The sequence below is a fragment of the Somniosus microcephalus genome, chromosome 1 (assembly GCF_052327205.1).
Source record: "Somniosus microcephalus isolate GS21.2 chromosome 1, FLI_Smic_1.0, whole genome shotgun sequence".
In the NCBI taxonomy this organism is placed as follows: Eukaryota; Metazoa; Chordata; class Chondrichthyes; order Squaliformes; family Somniosidae; genus Somniosus; species Somniosus microcephalus.
The window spans coordinates 441062370-441077032 of record NC_140987.1 but is presented as its reverse complement, the minus strand read 5'-3'; the positions used below and the strand labels follow the sequence as shown (position 1 = coordinate 441077032).

The window sequence follows — 14663 nt, the reverse complement described above, 5'->3', positions numbered from 1 at the left end:
TCCTTCTTGAATATATTTAATGAATTGGCCTCAACTGTCTTCTGTCATAGAGAATTCCACAGGTTCACCACTCTCTGAGTGAAGAAATTCCTCCTCATCACTGTCCTAAATGGCTTACCCCTTATCCTTAGACTGTGACCCCTGGTTCTGGACTCCCCGGCCATCGGGAACATCCTTCCTGCATCTAGTCTGCCTAGTCCTGTTAGAATTTTATAAGTTTCAATGAGATCCTCTCTCATTCTTCTAAACTCTAGCGAATATAAGCCCAATCGACCCAATCTCTCTTCATCCGTCATTCCTGCCATCCCAGTTATCAGTCTGGTGAATCTTCGCTGCACTCCCTCCATGGCAAAAACATCCTTCCTCAGATAAGGACATTCGATTTTAACCTGTTCTTTCTTCTGAGCAGGCAGCAAAGGCACTTCCTTGAAGGTGGCGGGGTCTTTCTTTAAATAAGCCGATCAGGGTCCGATGAATGTCATTGGGCCTTTGCTGAAATTTTAAGTCGGGCCTGAGCGGGGGGTTTGGGGGGGGAAGCCACTGTGCACAGTGGGCAATTGAGATGCGAAGAGGTCCTGAAAGGTAAGCTTTTCTCTTTACTTTTCTTTGTGGGGCCCAGAGGACCAGGAGTCTTCCTTCAGGCCCCACAGGGAAAGTTTAGGCTTCCCCTGCCCCAATCTCTGGAATGTGGGCCAACATCTCTGGGCAGTCCCTAACACAAGAAGGCATGTTCTGTATAATTCCCTAATCTCAGTTTAGTGGAGGTTCCCAAATGAAACAAACAGTCGCCTTCTACAGGAAACTTTTTTTAAATCCGGGACCGACGTGGTGCCGGTTCATCAAAAATTCCGGATAACCGAATGCTATAGTAAAAGATACGGAGCTGACAGCTCCGTATAAAGCAACAAACCCTGTTGCTTAGCAACAAGTGCAGAACAATGGCCACAAGTTCCAAGCGTCTCTGTAGCTTAGCAACAGCTGCAGCCACACCCTTGCACAGCACCAGATGGAGGGAGGCAAGTACAATGGCCCAGTAATTCGGGTCGGTGGCTTGCCGCGCGTGCAAGCCCCGTATATGCACTTACCCAACGCGCTGACATTTCACCTCCAGGGACGCCTGGAATTCGTGTTTGAAAAAGAAGAATCCCGGGCAGCGTCTGACGTCACGCCGCCCAGGAGTGCAGCCAGCGCGAAGCCTGGAGCGCGCTGTGCAAGTGAGACATGCCCCTTGAGGTCTCAGTTTAATAGGACACGCCCCCAATGTTTCTCACAAGCTGCTAAGCATTTTTACATGCAAAGCAGCATTTTAAATAGGTTTTTGGTATTTTTATGAAGCTTTTGGTAACTTTTATAAACTTTTAAAAACGTTTACATTATTTTGAAGAATCTGAAGTAGTTTTAAACAGATTTAAAGCAATTTAAAGACTTTTAAAAGCCCTAAAATAATTTTTTTTATTCCATTTATTTACTTACCAATGTCGTCGTCATACGTGTCTTCACATTGTTCCCTTTGGGGAACTGTATGAATTGGTGGAAGGATTTATGGCCGTGATTAACACTCATTCCGTGACCGTAACCATCTTTGAACCAGCCATTAGGGTGGTTAGTCCTATGGCGGGAGGGTTTTACGGGCTCCCACAAGCTATACAAGGAGGGGGGGCCACCCACACCCACGGACGCAAATATCCCACTGGATGTCAACCCAGAATTTAGAGCCGGAGCTCCGACTCCACTTGCCGGGACTGTCTGGAGCGGGGTTCGAAACCCTACCCCGTCTGGCCCAGCGGCGGGGATCCTACCGCTACGCCAAAGGCCCAATCCGATTAGCAACGTGAAATGGCTGGAATGAGCACAATTCACGGCATTAAAAGAACTCTCAATTGAACTGATGATGACCTCAGCAATCTCCTCAAGGAGGTGGAGGCGCAGCGCCTGCTCATCATTGGTAATGAGAAGTCAAAGGCGCCGCAAAAAGGACAGATGATAGCTTGGTCTTTCAAGTGGCAGCATAGGGCTCCAGTCACGGGGAGGGAAAAGGCGCAGGAAACGTATAGGTGTCACCTTTTGCGCGGAGTGGGCCTTTTGCGTAGCGGTAAGCATCCCCGCTGCTGGGCCAGAAGGAGTAGGGTTTTGAACCCCGCTCCAGACAGTCCCGGCAAGTGGAGTCGGAGCTCCAACTATAAATTCTGGGTGGACATCCAGCGGGATACTTGCATCCGCGGGTGTGGGTGGCCCCCCCCTCAGATGGGTTGTGGGAGCCGTAAAACCCTCACGCCATAGGACTAACCACCCTAATGGCTGGTATGAAGATGGTTATGGTCACGGAAGGAGTGTTAACGTGGCCAGAAATCCTTCCACCACTTCATACAGTTCCCGAAAGGGAACAGTGTGAGGATACGTACGACGATGACCTGTTGCGCAATGCACCTCCTTGGACCCTCAGTCGCAGATGCGAGGGGGCAAATCGTGCAATTGTTAAATTTTTCATTTTATTGACATGTAAAATGTTGGCCCAGTAATTCCTTTCCAAACGCGCGAGTACGGTCGGGGTACTTACGCGTCTGTCCGGAGGAAATGCCGGTTTTCAGCATGCACAGCGCATGCGGGGAAAACCGGCATTTCCTGTCCTCTGAACGAAGGGGTTCAGAGGCAGAATGCGTGCGACTGTACAGGCAGCGCATGCGCAGTAAAATTCGCAGCTTTCATTCATGCTTTCAGTGAGGTCAAGTCCTTACAACTTACACATGAAAAAAGCATGAGTACAGTTGCTCCAGAGGCTGTGGTTGTTTGGGAAAGGGAGGAAAGTTATTTTAAGAAATGCTGAGGTAAGTTTTAAAGTTTATTTTTGTTTTTTAAAACGGGTTTTCAGTACTGTAGGTAAAAGGATCAATTGTGGCTATGTGAATTGAATTTGCTGTGTTTATTAAATGTGAAAATGACTCCAACATTTTTAAGAAAGAAACTTTTCATCAGTAATATATTCTTTTAAGTAATTATGTATGTATGTCTGTATATATTCCTTTGCGTGTATGTATATATTCCTTTACTTATGTGTATGAATGTATGTATTTAATTATGACTTTCAGAGAAAGTAACTTATTGGAAAATCATAATTAAAAACATATTCATACACATAAGTAAAGGAATATAAAACATACATACATATACGTAAAGGAATATATGCGGACATACATACATAATTACTTATTAATGATGAAAAGTTTCTTTCTTAAAAGTGTTGGAAATGTTACATTACTCATTTTAGAACACTCATTCTCACATTCAATTCACACAGCCACAATTGCTCCTTCTACCTACCGTACTGAAAACCCATTTAAAAAAAAAAAAAAAAATTTAAACTTTAAAACTAACCTCAGCATTTCTTAAAATAACTTTCCTCACTTTCCCAAACAAAAATATTGCCTTTCAGAAGCTCCACGATAAAATATATCTTCCTCCGCAGCCTTGGAACAACTTTACACATGCTTTTTTCAAGTGTAACTTGTAAGGACTTACCCTCACTGAATCCATGAATGAAATCGACGAAGTTCACTGCGCAAGCACTGCCTGTGCAGTCGCACGCGCTGTGCCTCTGAACCCCTTCGTTCAGAGGACCGGAAATGCCGGCGTTCTCCGCATGCACGGTGTTTCCTGAAGGCCGGCAGTTCACCCGGCCAGATGCGTGAGTACCCAGACCGTACTCACGCATTTGGACCCGAATTACTGGGCCAATATGAAGTAAAACCTACTCCTGAATTTTGCCAGTTAACCGAGATTTCCGGTTATTTAGGTGCCGGTAAATCGAAAGTTTCCTGTAGTTGAAAATATTTGGTTGTACACTTGACTAGATTTTTTGCCAATAGCAAATGGTAAGCCGATATATTTTTCACCAGGACTTCTCTCAAGGCATCCAAGACCCCAGCATCTGCAGATCTGACAGATTATTGGAATCTTGCATCCTAATGGAAATTTCCTCTCCAAAGAAGATGAACAAACTCAGCGCAGACTGAGGATCAAACCTGCGACATGCTCATCAACATGGCTCAGTGACCCGCTGCCTTTGTTCAGTGACCCATTTGGGGGTGTTCAAGTTACAATTTAAACCCTGCAGATGGCAGTGCACTCTGTTGATGGTCAGGTTTTTAAATTTTTCTTCAAAAATTAGCCCAAACGGACATTGCTCGCCCGAGGACATTTTCGAGCATCTCACCTCTTTGCCCTGTCCTTCTCATCGTCGTCCATCAGCTCGCCTCCACAGCCGTTGTCTCTGTAAAACAGAAGAGAAACAAAAAAAAAAAAGAAATCAAAGTTACACCTCACCGACAACAAATGGAGCGCAGAGCGCTGAGCAGTCCGACTGACTCAGCCATCGATGGCCTGCAGCAGCACCCCGGAGTTTGATCGCGAAGATATATATGGGAAACGTCAATGAGAGGAAAAAGGACACGACGATCTTAATTACAGGTGCGGATAAGCTGGGGAAAAAAAACCCCACTTACCATCGATTAACCATTGTTTGCTTTCTATAAGCAATGGTATTGGGTACTAGAAAAGTAAAAAGAAAATGGAGGCTGATGATGAAACCTTCGTGGGGCTGTAACAACGTACAGCACATAGCTATTAAATGAATAATGATTTTACCAAGTCATTTGATTCACTTAACTGTTCTATTCTTTTGTCCATTTGTTGTATCAAGATGCTAACAATGGAATGTAAACGGGATTGCAATTGCAGGACTGTAATAATGGTCACACGGTTGTTATGGATAACTGAAAGAGTGGTTACGCCATTTGCTTCATCGTAAATCTTTAATCAGCGAGAGAAAGAACCTAAATAACAACAGAAAACGCTGGGAAAAACTCAGCAGGCCAGGGCAGCATCCGTGGAGAGAGAAACAGAGTCAACGTTTCAGGTCGAAGACCCTTCGTCAGAACTGGAAAAAAAACAGGAAAAGGGGATAGATTTTAAAGCAAGTGGGGGCTGGGAAAAGGGGGAGGGGATGAAAGAACAAAAGGGAAGGTCAGAGATAGGATAGAAAGCAGGAGAGATTAAGAGACATTGGGCAGGATTTTCATTGGGCCGTGGAGGCGGGATTGGAGGCGTGTGGGGGGTTAAAATCCTGAAATCGGGGGTCCCGACCCCATCCCGCCCCAACCCGCCTCCATGCCAGTTTCAAAGGAGGCGGGTACCCGCCCCGCACTGGGACCCGCCTACCTGAGACGGGAAGGGGATTAGTGCCAATTAACTGCCTGCTAACAGGTAGTTAACAGGCAGTTTTTAGCCTAATCCCTATTTTTAATGTTGAAGTGTGGGATTCCCGACGGCTCCAAACCACGCCAAGTTAGAGGAGGCGGACCGTCGGGATGAAGGGCTTGGAGGGGTCGAGATGTCCGGTGTTCAGGTGAGTGATGAGTGCATGAATGCAAAGGTAAGTGTGTTTGGTGTGTGTAAAGTGTTTAAAGAAGTTTTACTTACCTTTACTTACCTTTACAGCCTTCCTTCCTTCAGGTCTCGGGAGTCCCTCATCTCACTGGCACAGAAAGCAGAATGGCTGCGAGCTGTCAAAAGTTGCAGCATTCAGCTTTCTGTTCCGGGGAGATCTCTAAATCATCCTGAGAGGAAGGAATTAACTTAGAATACAGATTGTCAGTGTTTGGCAGCTTCAAACAGCTGTGAAAGGCTGATATTTCATCTGTCAAAAGGTCTTGACAGATGAAATATCAATCTGTGACATCACCTGTTGCCGGGTGGCCCTTAATTTGCCTGCTGAGCCCGCTGGGTGGGCTCAACAAGGTCAATCAAGTCAAAATCGTGTGGGTTGGCTAGAACTCGATGGAGGCGGGACTACACCCCCGAACGTTGTAGTCCCGCCTCCTACCCGACTCCTCAATGAAAATCCAGCCCATTGAGAGACATTAAGAGATATTCAAGGAACAAAGGATGGCTCTAGATGAAGAGAAAGAAACTGCTTCCTTAGAGTGGCCATTTCCATTATCCACAGTTTGCCCACCAAAATGGTTTGTGTGTGTTGCTAAAACACGGGCAAGTTATAAGCATCACTAAGCTTGAGCATTAATGGCCCGGAATTTGCGGGTTGTAATGATGGTGAAACTGTCGGTGTTTCACCGTCGTTATGGTGTAAAACTGACAGCAAACTCTGGCGTCTGCACGTGCGCAGTTGAACGCGGACATCGGGAAGTTGCTGCCAGCGATACCCTGCCCCCTCCACAGGTTGTGCTGTTGCAGTCTTCGCAGATGGAATCAACACAGAATCAATGACTTGACATGAACTTCAACTTTTTACGCACTATTATCGCTGTTCAAAAAAACCCATTGAAAAAGCTAAGGTGGGAATCTCTCCTCTTCTTAACCCCAAGCACACTGAAGCCAATTGGCATGTGTCACTACCATCCAGGTTGATGGCTTACTTAATACAGAACAAGGACCAAGTTTGGAACCACCTTTGGTCGTGTGGCTCAGGGATGCTTAACCATTTATTGAAAACTATTATTTATAAGGATTCAATAGGGTAGATACAGAGAAACTTGTTCCTTTGGTAGGAGTTTCCAGAACAAGGGGGCACGATCGTAAAATCAGAGCTCGGCCGTTCAGGAGTGAAATCAGGAAGCACTTCTTCACACAATTTGCTAATGGAAATCTGGAACCTGTTAGATCCGGGTATCTTAATGTTGTGTCCTTCAATAATCAGACAAAAGACTGCAGGGAACGATCAACAGGTGTTTACTGAATGAGGGTTCAAACTGCAACTGACTGTACAGAGCACTACTCAGGGTTTATATACAGGTGTGGTCACTGCCGGTACTACAGGATACAGGAGCTGTAAAATGTAGTTCTCCCCCTTAAAGGTACATACATTACAATTCCTCCCCTTTTAGATTAACAGTACCATAACACTCATTTAACAATTAAATATCAAACTAATTACAATTAACACTTTTAACATACAACATTAACTGGAAATAGTCTATTTATAAATTCAGTCTTTGGGGAGGCTTCCTGATTCTTTCTGGATAACGCCTTTCCCGAGTGTCTCGCTCTTGGTGCGGAGGCGATTCTAACACCCTGTCGTCAGTTGATTCATCAGCTTCCAATGCTATTGTTTCTGAGGTAGATGTGACCTGTATGTCGGGTTCCTCACCAGGTACGTATGGCTGAGACATGGGGTTGACTCGTTCCTGTGACTCTAGGATCTGGTCAGCATGGCGTCTCACAATGTTCTCCCCAACATCCACTGTGTACATTAGTGGCCCCTGCCGTGTGCATATCGTTCCTGGTTGCCATTTCTCTGTTCGGTAGTCGCGGGCCAAGACTGGTTGCCCTACATTGAAGCTCCTTGTCGGCTTCTCATTGATGTGCTGCACCTGCATGCTTACCTTCAGCGACTGGTGCACAAGAACACCCAGGTCTCTTTGCACTTCCCCTTCTCCCAATCTATTGCCATTCAAATAATAATCTGCCTTCCTGTTTTTGCCACCAAAGTGGATAACCTCACATTTATCCACATTATAGTGCATTTGCCATGTTTCTGCCCAATCACCCAACCTGTCCAAATCATCCTGCGTTTTCACGACATCCTCCTCACAGCTTACCCTCCCACCCAGCTTTGTGTCATCTGCAAATTTGGAGATATTACATCCAATTCCCTCGTCCAGATCATTAATATATATTGTGAACAGCTGGGATCCTAGGACCGATCCTTGCGGTACCCCACTAGTCACTGCCTGCCACTCGGAAAACGACCCGTTTATTCCAACTCTTTGCTTTCTGTCCGCCAACCAGTTCTCTATCCAAGTCAATGCCTTGCCCCCAATCCCATGTGCCTTAATTTTGCACGCTAATCTCTTATGTGGGACCTTGTCGAAAGCCTTCTGAAAGTCCAAATACACCACATCCACTGGTTCTCCCTTATCTATTTTACCAGTTACATCCTCAAAAAATTCCAGTAGATTAGTCAAGCATGATTTACCTTTTGTAAATCCATGTTGACTTTGTCCGATCCTGTCACTGCTTTCCAAGTGCTCTGCTATTACATCTTTTATAATAGACTCTAGCATTTTCCCCACTACCGATGTCAGGCTTACCGGTCTATAATTCCCCGCTTTTTCTCTGTTATATCCATGTATCTTAATGTTGTGTCCTTCAATAATCAGACAACAGACTGCAGGGAATGACCAACAGGTGTTTACTGAATGAGGGTTACTCTAGAACTAATTGTACAGATCACTACTCAGGGTTTATATACAGGTGTGGTCACTGCCAGTACTACAGTATACAGGAGCTGTAAAAAGTAGTTCTCTCCCTTAAGGTATATATACATTACATACATTACAATTCCTCCCCTTTTAGATTAACAGTACCATAATACTCATTTAACAATTAACATTTTTAATATACAATGTTATATGAAAATAGTCCATTCATATATTCAGTCTCTGGGGAGTCTTCCTGATTCTTTTTGGATAACGCCTTTCCCGAGTGTCTCGCTCTTGGTGCGGAGGCAATTCTAGCACCCTGTCGTCAGTTGATTCATCAGCTTCCAATGCTATTGTTTCTGAGGTAGATGCGACCTGTACGTCAGGTTCCTCACCAGGTACGTATGGCCGAGACATGGGGTTGACTCATTCCTGTGACTCTAGGATCTGGTCAGCATGGGATCTCACAATGTTCTCCCCAACATCCACTGTGTACATTAGTGGCCCCTGCCGTGTGCATATCGTTCCTGGTTGCCATTTCTCTGTTCGGTAGTCGCGGGCCAAGACTGGTTGCCCTACATTGAAGCTCCTTGTCGGCTTCTCATTGATGTGCTGGAATTGCTTATTCTCAACATCTCTTCATACATTTGGTCTGAGCAAATCCAGACGAGATCTCAACCTTCGGTTAAAGAACATCATGGCCGGGGCCTGGTTGGTGACTGCATGTGTCGCATTTCTGTAGGCTAACAGGAAATTGTCCACCTTATGCTGCAGTGGAATGTCGTCATCGCACATGGCCTTTACTGCTTTTTTAAAGGTTTGTACGAACCTCTCAGCCAATCCATTTGTGGCTGGATGATACGGGGTGGATGTGTAATGCCTTACCCCATTCCTTTTCATAAATCTTCGAAACTCTTCGGACACAAACTGTGGTCCGTTATCAGAGCAAATCTGCTCTGGCAAGCCGTTCCTGGCAAAAATGGTCCGTAGGACTGCAATAGTTTTCTCCGTGGTGGTGAAGGACATTTTGATCACCTCAGGCCATTTCGAGTGCGCATCCATGGCTATTAAAAACATTGAGTCCATGAATGGACCAGCAAAATCAATATGCACCCGTTGCCATGGAGATGAGGGCCACTCCCATGGGTGTAGAGGGGCATGTGGTGGTGCATTTTGGACCTTCTGGCATTCTGAGCAGCTCTTTGTCAGGTCCTCGATTTGCTGATCGATCCCCGGCCACCACACATAAGCCCTGGCAAGGCTTTTCATTTTCACCCCTCCCAGATGACCTTCGTGAAGCACATTGAGCACTCTCTCCCTTAACTTGGGTGGAATTACCACTCGGGATCCACACAGCAACGTCCCCTGGCATACTGACAGCTGTTCTCTTCTGGATGAGCATGCTGGCAACAGTGAGTCGCCAAGTGCTGGCCATCCCTTCACCGTCAAATCATATACCCGAGACAGTGTCGGGTCATTTCGGGTCTCCTTCTCTATACCAGCGTTAGTTACTGGCAAGCATTCAATTATAGTCGAATGAAATATTTCGACAGGATCCACTGCTGGTGCTTCCTCCGCAGTAGGCAGTGGCAGGCGTGATAGCCCATCAGCATTTCCATGCTGTTTCGTGCCCTTATACTCGATATCATATTGGTGCGCCCCTAGGAAAAAGGGACCATCTTTGTAGCCATTGCGCAGTCATCACCGGAACGCCCCTCTTTGGATTAAAGATGGAGACAAGTGGTTGGTGGTCAGTCAACAAGGTGAACTTCTGCCCGTGCAGATAGTGATTGAACTTTTTCACTCCCCACACTAGGCTGAGAGCCTCCCTGTCAATCTGGGTGTAGTTACGCTCGGCTGAGGTTAGTGACCGAGACACAAAGGCTACTGGCCTCTCCGAGCCGTCCGGGAATTTGTGCGACAGCACCACTCCAATGCCATAGGGTGATGCATCACACACCAACCGAATTGGTAGTGCTGGGTTGAAATGTGCCAACACCTCTTTTGATGTGATCAATGCTTTGCTCTTCTGGAAAGCTCATGTACATTCGTCACTCCACTTCCATGGTACCCCTGTTTGCAGTAGGGTGTTCAATGGGTGTAGTACGGTAGACAAATTCGGCAAGAACTTATGGTAGTAGTTCACCAGCCCGAGGAACGACCTCAGTTGTGACACATTTTCCGGTGCTGGAGCCTTGACTACTGCCCCAATCTTGTCAGGGGACTTATGTAACCCCTCTTTATCAATAACGTGGCCACAATACGAGATCTGCTTCTGGAAAGACTCGCATTAGTTCGGAGCCCATATTCCTTCAATCTAGTGAGCACCTGCTCCAGGTTGGCGAGGTGATCACCGTCATTTTCGCCCGTGACCAGAATGTCGTCCAAATAACACTGGGTCCCTGGAATCCCTTGCAGGACTTGATCCATTGCCCTTTGCCAAATAGCTGGAGCTGATGCTACCCCGAACATCAGCTGGTTGTATTGGTAGAGACCTTTGAGTGTTGATCGTGAGGTACTGTTTCGAGGCTTCTTCTACCTCCATTTGCAGGTACGCCTGGGCCAGATCAATCTTAGTGAAGCATTTCCCTCCAGATAGCGAGGCGAAAATATCTTCAATCCGCGGAAGCGGATATTGTACAGTGTGAAGGACTGGGTTCACTGTCACCTTAAAGTCCCCACAGATGCGAACCTTCTTTGGTTCCCCAGGCGTATTACTCAACGACCTCTTCATTACAGGAACAATGGGTGTAGCCCACTCGCTCCGGTCCACTTTGGACAGTACTCCTGAACGTTCCAAACCTTCCAGCTCTGCTTCGACGGTTGGGCGGATCGCATAAGGTACCGGTCTGGCTGTAAAAAACTTTGGGCTTGCATTTTCCTCTATTTTGATCATCGCTGTTATGCCTTTTAGTGTTCCGAGTCCCTGCTGGAACACTTCTTGTGCGTCAGTTAGCATTTTTGACAGTCGTCCGGGTGTGACATCGTCATCCTTTTTGGCATCTATAGTCAGTGCTTGTATGGAATGCCAATCTAGCTGTATCTTCCGGATCCATTCACATCCTAGTAGTGGTGGTCCTCCATCTGGCAATACATATAGGTCCATTTTTGGTGTTTCCTTTCCGTTATATATAACATTCACCCTTATTTTTCCTTTGGGGTAGACTTTTTGCCCCGTGTACGTCTTCAAGACAATCTTTGTATCTCTCAAGGGTATACGTGAGAATAGCCGCTTGTAGTCCCTTTGGTTTATGACTGTTAGGGCTGATCCTGTGTCCAATTCCATTTTCACTTGGACTCCTGCTATCTTGAGCGTGACCCAGATAGTTTGGTGATCCTCCGTTTTGATCACATTATGTAGTTTCAGACAACCCAGCTCCTTGCTTCCGGAGTCTGTATCACTCTTCTATTCGTCTGAACTACTCTCCGTCACCTTATGTACCTTCTTGTACTTCTCCTGTGGAGATTTCTTGCTGCTGGTTTTCTTTCCCGACCTGCAGACTCTTGCTATGTGTCCTACTTTTCCACACTGTCTGCACACTTTGTCCTTGAACCAGCAATCATTATGGTCGTGTGTTGTTCTGCCGCAGCGATAGCACTTCACTGTTCCATATGACATTTAATTTGTGCCATATTCTTGCGGTCTCCGTTGTATCTCTGCAGCGCCCCGTGCTGCTGCTTTGTGTGATACTGCAATGCTGAAAGCCTTGTCCAGCGTAAGATCCTTTTCTGATAGAAGCCGTTTCTGGGTTCCTTCACTTTGAAGCCCACACACCAACTTGTCCCTTAAAGTATCTACTAGTCCCGTTCCAAACTGGCAGTGTTTCGATAGCTTGCGCAGTTCCGTTAAATACTCAGCATTACTTTCATCTTTATGCTGGTTCCTTTTGTGAAACTTAAATCTTTCTGCTATCAGCAGCGGTGTGGGGTTTAAGTGGTCCTGTAGGATTGACACTATGTTTTCAAAATCCTTTTCTACTGGCTTCTCTGGGGTTACTAGGTTTCGTAGTAAGCCATACGTTTTTGCACCCATTGAATTCATCAATACCAGCGCTTTCTTGTCATCTGGCACTTCATTCGCCTTGCAGTATACTTCTATGCGTTCGACATATGTCGTCCAATCTTCGACTTCATTGTCGAATGCTGTGATACTGCCACTCTTCGGCATTTTGGGTGTGGTTAGACTGGCTTAAAATGGCGTCTCCCGCGCTTTCCTTTCTTCCCCGCTGCGGCTTAAAATGGCGTCTCCCGCGCTTTCCTTTCTTCCCCGCTGCGGCTTAAAATGGCGTCTCCCGCGCTGCTGCCAACGCCGCTCTCGGCGGTCCTTGTGGCAAATGGCAACGCCCTGTGGGTTTCGTGCGCTGCTCCTGCGCTGCTGCCAATGCCGCTCTCTGCAGTCCTCGTGGCAATGGCAGCGCCTCGCGTTTTCCTGCGCGCCTCTCTCCCCCGTTGACGCTGCCCGGCCGTTGAACACCGGCTGTGCTCTGCTCTCTCTTGCCTCTCTCCCCCGTTGACGCCGCTCGGTCCTGAACACCGGCTGCGCTCTGCTCTCTCTCGCCTCTCTCCCCGTTGACGCTGCTCGGCCCTTGAACACCGGCTGCGCTCTGCTCTCTCTCGCCTCTCTCCCCCGTTGACGCTGCTCGGCCCTTGAACACCGGCTGCGCCCTGTGCGCTCTGCCCTCTCTCTCTCCCCCGTCGATGCTGCTCGGCCTTTTTCTGTGCCGCTCGGTCGGCTCTAGCCGCCGCTGTCCGAGAAGGGTCTGCGCAGTACCTGTTGCCAGCCCTTTTCACTGGACCACCGTGACTGGAAAGCCAAGCCTGGCTCTCGACAGCCTCCCCTGTGATGCCCGTGCTTCTGGACTCGACCTCCTTCCACTGTTCTCCAGGAGCGAATCCCTGGGAGGTGATGCAGAGTTGCAGGTAGGTTCGAATCTTTCTCGTCGCCAATGTTAGATCCGGGTATCTTAATGTTGTGTCCTTCAATAATCAGACAACAGACTGCAGGGAACGATCAACAGGTGTTTACTGAATGAGGGTTCAAACTGCAACTGACTGTACAGAGCACTACTCAGGGTTTATATACAGGTGTGATCACTGCTGGTACTACAGGATACAGGAGCTGTAAAAAGTTGTTCTCCCCCTTAAAGGTACATACATTACAGAACCCTCTCCCCCAAAAGGCTGTGGCTGCTGGGGGTCAATTGGAGCTTTCAAATGTGAGGTCGATGGATTTTTGTTTGGTAAGAGTATCAAAGGATATGGATCAAAGGCACATGAATAGACTTGAAGTACTGATCAGCCATGATCTCATAGAATGGCGGAACAGGCTCGAGGGGTGAACGGCCTCCTCCTGTTCCTATCTTCCTGCGTAGCTTTAACTGTTGGAATGCTGTGCTGTGCTGCCCAGCAGTTACGTGACAGAATGTTATTGGAAGAATGGTTGCAGGCAATTCAAACTGGCTTGTGCAGCAAAATGAGGAAAGACATCATGTGGACAAATATTCCACAGAAGCTATGCAGTAGCTAATTGAAATGGGAGATTCTCAATTGTTAATGACTAAGTTGTCACTATTTTGCACAAGAATAATAAAAGCAGTTTTCATTTACGCTGAACCAGACAGTTCACAGCTGTTGGATGTGTGCAACTCTGAGTTCAGCTTTCGACCTCATATCCTCTCCATCACAAAGAGCGCCTACTTCCGCCTCCATCATGTTGCCCACCTGTGTCCCTACCGCAGTCCATCACTGAAACTCTCATCCATGCCTTGGTCCCCATCAGACTTGATTACACTAATGCTCTTCCGGCCGACCTCCCATCCGCCACACTCTATAAACTTCTGCTTATCCAAAACTCTGCTGCCTATATCATATCCCATACCAAGCCTTGTTTGACCATCACATATGTCCTCACTGATCTACATTGGCTCCCATCCCCCAATACCTTAAATTTTTAATTCTCATCCTGTGTTTAATTCCCTCCACAGCCTCACCCCTCCCTATCTCTGTAATCTCCTCCAGCGCTAAACACCCTTTCCCCCGTGCTCTCTCTCTATCTCTGACTCCGGCCTCTTGTGCATTCCCCCTTCACTTCATGTCACCATTAGCGGCCGTGTCTTCTGCCGCCTAGATCCCAGGGTCTGGAATTTCCTCCCTGAATCCCTCCGCCTCTGCACCTCTTTTGCCCTCTTTAAGACCTCCCTTAAAAGCTTTTCGTCACACCTCTGAATATCTCTTTGTTTGGTTCAGCTTCCATTTTCCTTCTGCCTCTGCCTCTGTTTTTCTATGTTAAAGTTGCTATATAAATGCAAGTTGTCGCTGTTTAAATAATATGATGAGATCTTGATTAGATACATCTTGGAGAAGGATGTATTCCATTGGGTAGATGTTGACGTTAGCCTTGCTTTTGAAATTCTTTCCTTACTATGGGACCCATGGATACATAAGAACATA

At 46.8% G+C, this 14663-nt stretch overlaps 1 protein-coding gene and 1 long non-coding RNA gene across 2 annotated transcripts in view; one reads left to right on the top strand and one right to left on the bottom strand.

Moving 5' to 3' along the window:
• Nucleotides 1-4646, top strand: part of LOC147125340 (uncharacterized) — an 80107-nt gene extending 75461 nt beyond the window's left edge. The window contains exon 3 of the long non-coding RNA XR_015080043.1: nt 3894-4646. This is a non-coding gene — a long non-coding RNA (uncharacterized LOC147125340). The remainder of the gene's footprint in view (nt 1-3893) is intronic.
• npas2 (neuronal PAS domain protein 2) overlaps nt 1-14663 on the bottom strand; it is a 351575-nt gene that overhangs the window by 104612 nt on the left and 232300 nt on the right. The window contains exon 2 of the mRNA XM_086001688.1: nt 4211-4267. Coding sequence (XP_085857814.1) covers nt 4211-4242 — 32 coding nt within the window. The 5' untranslated portion in view covers nt 4243-4267. The remainder of the gene's footprint in view (nt 1-4210; nt 4268-14663) is intronic.